General features: G+C 42.3%; 1 protein-coding gene across 1 annotated transcript; it reads right to left on the bottom strand.

Annotated features, from left to right (window-relative positions):
- Positions 1-1,750: 1,750 nt before the first annotated feature.
- On the bottom strand, positions 1,751-5,407 carry LOC120060236 (actin, alpha cardiac muscle-like). The gene is made up of 9 exons (XM_039009397.1): positions 5,378-5,407; positions 4,160-4,310; positions 3,865-3,993; positions 3,622-3,732; positions 3,428-3,512; positions 2,870-3,031; positions 2,540-2,731; positions 2,242-2,423; positions 1,751-2,119 (listed from the first exon to the last, which is right to left on the bottom strand). Exons 2-9 carry the CDS (start codon positions 4,286-4,288, stop codon positions 1,976-1,978), a joined length of 1,134 nt encoding a protein of 377 aa, XP_038865325.1. The 5' UTR covers positions 4,289-4,310; positions 5,378-5,407; the 3' UTR covers positions 1,751-1,975.
- Positions 5,408-7,318: the final 1,911 nt, after the last annotated feature.

Here is a 7,318-nt window from a genome sequence, read left to right on the forward strand (position 1 = left end):
TACCACTACTGCCTACTTCCAGCTGCTGGTAGTTTCCCCTCCTCCCACATTATGTTGTACACCAATACCTTATCCAGTGCCTCATCACTAAGATGGGCCAACCTACAGTAACATAACACAACTCATCTTTCCCAAGTTAACCCAGCCTTACCTATTTCCCTTTTCATCTCTGCCATGTTAAATGGTGCTTTCAACGCATCATTTACAACCTCCCTCCTATCCAGAACTCCAGGGTGCTCCTCTCTTGTTCTCTCTCTTCCCCTCTGCCCCTCTGACAAATTTGGAGAGCTATGCACTTGGATAAATGCTTCGGCCATCATCTGTCTTCTTCGCATCTATTACTGCCATTTCCACCCCACTCGTCAACATTGGATAATCCCACTGACCCACACAATGGAAATGCAGATGCCTTTATACATTCAGTGCCTGTTGAGCAGCTACTTTACCAGAGTCTCTGACTGTGTATTGAAGTAAGTGGAAATATAGGTAGATTTGACTAATTAAATGCATTAAAAAAACACAGCCAATGCAGATTGCTAGACCCGCTCAGGATAGCTATACTGTAAAGTTTAAACTGTGCCAGAAATATGTGTAGAATTATATCTACAACCTATTATATGAGGTACAGTCTGGCTTTAGGAAATTCCATTCCACCGACACTTTGTCTACAATATCTAACTGACCACATCAGGAAGGAGCTAGATGGAGGTCTTCAAAAGGTGTTTGATACGGTGGATCATAACATTCTGTTAATCAAACTAAGAGCCATGGGCTTTAACATCTTAGCAATAAAATGGGTTAGCTCTTATCTGCAAGGAAGAAAGCAGATGGTGTGGATGGGACTCTGTCTAAACCCAAAACCCCAAGGGAGTGTGCTGGGTCCACTTTTCTTTCTGTTGTTTATAAATGTATTGAAATCTGCCTGTACATGTGACCTTTTCCTCTATGCAGTGGCGGTTCTAACTTGTATGGCTCCCTGGGCGAACCCCCCCCCCCGCAAAAAAAAGCGCCATACTGCACTAACTGTAACCTTTATTCAGACATTTGGAACAACACAAATAAATAATCATAACATTTTAAAACTATATAAAAATAAATACAAAATTAAGACGAATTCTCCGTTTCCTTCTCCAGCGAATGACGGGGATCTGGGCCTGGTCGGGTGTCTGTAGTATATCCCTCCCATCTGACTCATTGAAGAAAAACTCTTTGTCTAATCTGAGGTGAGTAATCGCAGTTCTGAAGTCCAGAAGCTCTTTTCGGTCATAAGAGATGGTAGCAGCAACATTATGTAAAAAACGCGAAAAAACTAACAAAATAGCATGGTTGGTTAAGAGCCGATAAGACGACAGCCAGCCCCTCCGGGGCCATCTTCAAATAGCCGCATGTTGTAAGACTATAGCACGTGGGTGAGAAGAAAATGCCCAGGATAGCATATGGTCTGGCTTTTGGTGTCTATTGTGGATCATATTGTGATTGTCTTGTATACTGTATATTAGGGTATTATTGTTTTATATTCTAAGGGGTATGTGAGACAAGGGAGATGTACCTGTCCAGAGTTGTTGATTAGGAAATGGAACTGTACAAAGGAGCTTCCCCCTCCAAAAGGACCACAATGGAAATAAGCTTTGTGCTATACTTGATGATTTTCTTAAATTGTATGTGGAGGCGTCACCGGCTGGAGTGCCCTTATGTATGTATCTTAAAAAATAGTCTAATAAATGCAATCAATCAGTCAAAGGAAAATATGAATACCAAAAATCGTATTTACTTTTTCAATATTCAGTATTTCTATGCACATTCCAGATAGATATATAAATTGATTAAAGTTGGCGTATGGCATCTTGATAGGCCTATAACAATGCCGATAAGAGTTTAGAACAAATGTACTTACAAGGATCTATTTTTATTACAACAGTACATGTATATACAGTAAACACAGTATGAATGTATGGGTGAAGGGGGGATTGATTGTTTAGAAGCACTTCCTGTGGACAATGGAGGGGCCTGCCTCATCGTACTCCTGCTTGCTGATCCACATGGCCTGGAAGGTGGACAAGGAAGCCAGGATGGAGCCACCGATCCAGACAGAGTACTTACGCTCGGGGGGAGCGATGATCTAGAAGATTAACAGAGTACAGGGAATTGCTTAGTTTCACGTAGACCCACTGTAAATCGGAACATTACAATTAACTTGATAGGTAACTTCCTGAAGGTTAACATGGCGGGATTGTCCCTTACCTTGATCTTCATGGTGCTGGGGGCCAGGGCTGTGATCTCCTTCTGCATACGGTCAGCAATACCAGGGTACATGGTGGTACCACCAGACAGCACATTGTTGGCGTACAGGTCCTTACGGATGTCAATATCACACTTCATGATGCTGTTGTAGGCGGTCTCATGGATACCAGCAGACTCCATACCTGATAGAAGATATTACAGAAGTCCATTAATTGGCACAGCAACACAAAAACATTAATTGTAATAACACATTGTATTGCAACCATAATGCATAATGCATACTGTAAGTATGACTTACCAATGAAGGAAGGCTGGAAGAGGGTTTCTGGGCAACGGAAACGCTCATTACCAATGGTAATGACCTGACCGTCAGGAAGCTCATAGCTCTTCTCCAGGGAGGAGGAGGAGGCAGCGGTGGCCATCTCATTCTCAAAGTCCAGAGCCACATAGCACAGCTTCTCCTTGATGTCACGCACAATCTCACGCTCAGCTAAGGGGGGCATGTTTCAATGATGAGAGGGAGAACATTTACAGAACTGCACAGCAAGAGATTGCTCTAAACACACAGAAATTACAATAATCTAAAAAATGAGGCATAACCTCCTTGACAGAAGTTAGCTCTCCTTACCGGTGGTCACGAAAGAGTAGCCACGTTCTGTCAGGATCTTCATCAGGTAGTCAGTCAGATCGCGACCAGCCAGATCTAGGCGCATGATGGCGTGGGGAAGAGCATAACCCTCATAGATGGGGACATTGTGGGTCACACCATCACCAGAGTCCAGCACAATGCCTATAGGGAGCAGGCAAGGCACGCTAGTCAGTCAGACAGACATGACTGACAGAGGAATGGTCGGCTGTTATATGGGAATCACTCCAAGCATTTGTCACATCATAAACAAACAATGCCGCTGACATTAATGGCTAAAGGTGTGCCACATACCCTGCCAAACAGGGATTACCATGTCCTTGACAACAGGGGAACAATTAATCTAGCTATCTCTGACAACTAAACAGCTCACTTACTCAACACTATTGTTATACATGTGCATCAACTTGATTTTAGCTGTCTCCTGTGATTATGTTGACCACTAATGTGTGGAAGCGAACTACATATTGTATCAGTAATATAGCAACTATCCATGGTTGACATTGGTACATATAAGAGGCAGTGTCCTGGAATACTGACCGGTGGTACGACCGGAGGCGTACAAGGACAGGACAGCCTGGATGGCCACATACATAGCGGGAACATTGAAGGTCTCGAACATGATCTATAAGACAAGAATACGAGAGACATTTCAGAAGTTTGCTGGAATGTTATGCTCTAACAGAAGACGTGGATTTGAAATAAAGTGGGGGGAATAATGGGGTTAAAAGTACCTGTGTCATCTTCTCTCTGTTGGCTTTTGGGTTCAGGGGAGCCTCTGTCAGCAGGGTGGGGTGCTCCTCAGGGGCCACACGCAGCTCATTGTAGAAGGTGTGGTGCCAGATCTGCAAGGATACGAAAGAGTTCCCTGTTTATTATGTTATTATGCTGCATGTATTTACTCCTAGTCTTGTGCCAAAGTCAATGCCAAAACTCAGCAAGATGTTGTAAGAGGTGTGTAGTAATTTAGGACACACCTTCTCCATATCGTCCCAGTTAGTGATGATGCCATGCTCGATGGGGTACTTCAGAGTCAGGATACCCCTCTTGCTCTGCGCCTCATCACCTACATAGCTGTCCTTCTGACCCATACCCACCATCACACCCTGGATGAGAAAGAAGAGAGGTTAGGAGTGACACAATCATCACTGTAGCCGAGATGACAGACTGCATACTAACATACTGCACCATTTTTGACAGTTTCCCCCTATAAATGTGTGTCCGTACAATGGCACAATCTATACCCGCCCCAGTTACATTATGGTACAGTACCTGGTGACGGGGCCTTCCAACAATGGAAGGGAAGACAGCACGGGGAGCGTCATCTCCGGCAAATCCAGCCTTGACCAAACCAGAGCCATTGTCGCACACAAGGGCGGTAGTCTCGTCGTCGTCACACATGGTTAGGTTTTACTGGGATGGTCTGTGTGTGACAGAGAGACACAGGGGTGAGACTGAGTGGTGGGAACAGCTGCAATCCCCCCCCCCCACCATTGAAAGAATTTCAAGCAAGCCTATCCTAATTGGTTTGTTCACAACCACAGATTTATTACTGTACTGACATGAAAAATGTTTGCATCTGATATACAGAAGTTTTTTTGTCTTTTGGAATAATATATTTATTTTACTACTGTAGTCAAATTGGTACAACTTGTCTTATAACTATTTTGAAAATGTTATCAATTCCTTGTATTTAAAATATCAGCTATCTACAATGTATCCCATGTTATTTGTGTCCCAAACATGCTGTGAAGTTACTGATACTATGTATCAGCTGTCATGATTGTTCCTGGGACATTTTAGGGCTGCCTAGGTAGCTCCAAAAAGGGGCATATCAGTGGAAGCAGGAAGCAAGACCAGCTATCTATTTTAAGCTCCACCCCCTGGCTGCTCCACGCACAGCTACACCAAGTGCTACATTGACCTCCATGGATCCCTATCTGGAACTATTTCAGACATGGGAGAGTTGGAGCCAACCCAGAGAGCAGCTGTCGGCACATTGTAACACCTCTGTTTACAGCATGGCTCCTTGCTCCATCTGCCTATAATGGCTTCATTCATTAGACACTATTTAGTTCTGTCTCAATGTACCTGACCAAACCAGCGTTGGTCAGTGTATCAGTAACTGTTTACTAAGTTATTACACTGTATTTGCCTGCACCCTCCCCACAATCACCCGATGATAAATAGTTTATTTTTCTCAAATCTCTGAATAGCTGAATGCCTTGTATTATTTTGGAGAGATAGCATGAATCCATTCCAATAAGCAGTTACTTCAGTTTGAAGTGTACTTCTAGTTCATGCATCAATAAAGCTACAAACAACCCATCCAGGTAGAAAACACTATATCATCCAATGTCAGAGATCAGCTCTGTCTGGTCAGCGCCAGGTTAAGATGTACTCAAATAACTCAAATGTGGACACCTAGTCCCCACAAAGTCTCATGTTTTCCATAGAAATAAGTAGTAATATACAGAAATATGCACTCACCAAGTTGTAGCGCAAGACTGATGCTTCCACTGGGACAAAGGAGGAGGGTGAGAGGACCCTTAAATAAGAGTGGGGTCTGGGGACCAGGGGTGGAGCCTGGAGTTCACACAAGTCCAAATAAGAGCTGCTAGAAAAAATAAAAACAACCTACAAGTGAAATTATGCGATTGGTTGAGATGGAACTCCTCAAAAATGGTGAGATGCTTCCTGAGAAATGCCAGACTGATATGCTTTAGAGATGAAATGAGAAGTGAAAAGGGAATGTTTTGTTTTATTAAGATGTCTGGGTGTTATAATGGTAATCACAAAGGTGTCAGACCATTAAAATGCAATTACAATGGTCTTTATTTAAATACTTTTCTGTAGGTAAAGCTTTAATTTAAATTGTGTTTTCTTTACAAAAAGAATAGTTTAATTATAGCAAGTTCAGTGCATCCATTTGACACTTTAAAGAATTCTGAATCAAGGTTCTGATCAGTCATGATTTCTGAAATCACACAAAAAGGTGCATTGGTCATTGTACATTTAGATTGATGGTGTTGTTGTTTTAAAGGACAGGGTTTGTGAGAAATCTGAAAAGTGATTAAGACATTTACTGAAATTGTACATCATACAATTCTCTCGAAAAACATTGAGCAGATGTGTCACAGTGTTTTCGTTGACACGCACTAGGTATGAGCGGAAATAGTAGACTTGTGGGCCTTGTTAAGGAGATAAAAAAGAGAGGCTTCGGTCCAGTCAGTAAAACACTGTATATGTCAGTGGGCTAGGCTGCTGCTGGAATGTGAGCTGAGCCCCTAAACATGGTGAACAGCTGAGGGTTATGACGTCTCGTCCTTCTTCCGAGCTGGCGGTCTGACTGGTCTGCGTCCACCGTGCTGAGCCCTTATTGGTCCTGCTCTCTCCTTTTAGGGTCACGGTGTGTAACAGGTGTCGTTAATGTCCATCCAGTGGGGTCCCTCCTTGTTGAGTTTGCAAACTGAGATCCTTATTCGTCCCACCCCTTTCAACAGCCTTTATTTTTCTCTATGTACCTTATGAGGAAATACAGTCTTTCAAGTTTCACCTTTTCAAATGTATTGAGAAAATCAATCACCTATTGAATGATCAGAATTATTATTTTCTATAACACGTTTTACCCATATTACTGAACTGAGCACTATTGGTACCATGCATTATAAATGGCAGTCGTCCATCTGATGTTGTCAGGTATATTTTGACTTGTAAGGCAGGTAGAACAGACAGGGGACACTGTAGCAGATGGTTGTCTTTGGAGTCTGTTAGTTTATATCCATGGCTGGATTATATGAGAGCATTTTCTTCCTCTAGGCTGTCCCACTGGATGTTAGGCCTGCCTATTTATAGGTGTTACTTTCTCTATGTCCACAGATATGTGTTGGATGCTATGGTTTAGAATTCCATTGCAGTGTAATTGTGTTCTTCTGCCAGCCAATGAGTGATGGGAGTTAACAGTTAAACTGACACTGATGTTATCTGAAAGATCATTTTCAGAATCTCACACAACTCAATGTCACACAGCTTGTTCTGAACACAGGCATCTCTTTGAACTCTCTTATCACACCCAGAGCCTTTTACACCAATAACTTATACCATTGAATATCTGTTATAAAAATATTTTTACCAGAATATTTGTTTTTTATTACGGCCTGTTTTCCCTACTTAGCCACTCGGCCTCCTCATCACCATCATCCAGAGTATTTTGTCACTTGAGACAGGAATTATTGGCCTTGATAATTACACAACAAATTGTGGTTGCAAATTGTGGTTGATAATAAAGATGTCAGGTGGACAGATGTGTGATGAATTGCATAACTTCAATTTAATGTTTTATTTCATTTTTCTTTAGAGATGTGCATTACTGCCATCTACAGTTATGTTTTGGAAATGTTACGTAATGACGTTACATCTGCGACGGCAAGT

Source organism: Salvelinus namaycush, chromosome 15 (assembly GCF_016432855.1).
Source record: "Salvelinus namaycush isolate Seneca chromosome 15, SaNama_1.0, whole genome shotgun sequence".
NCBI classification, from domain to species: Eukaryota; Metazoa; Chordata; class Actinopteri; order Salmoniformes; family Salmonidae; genus Salvelinus; species Salvelinus namaycush.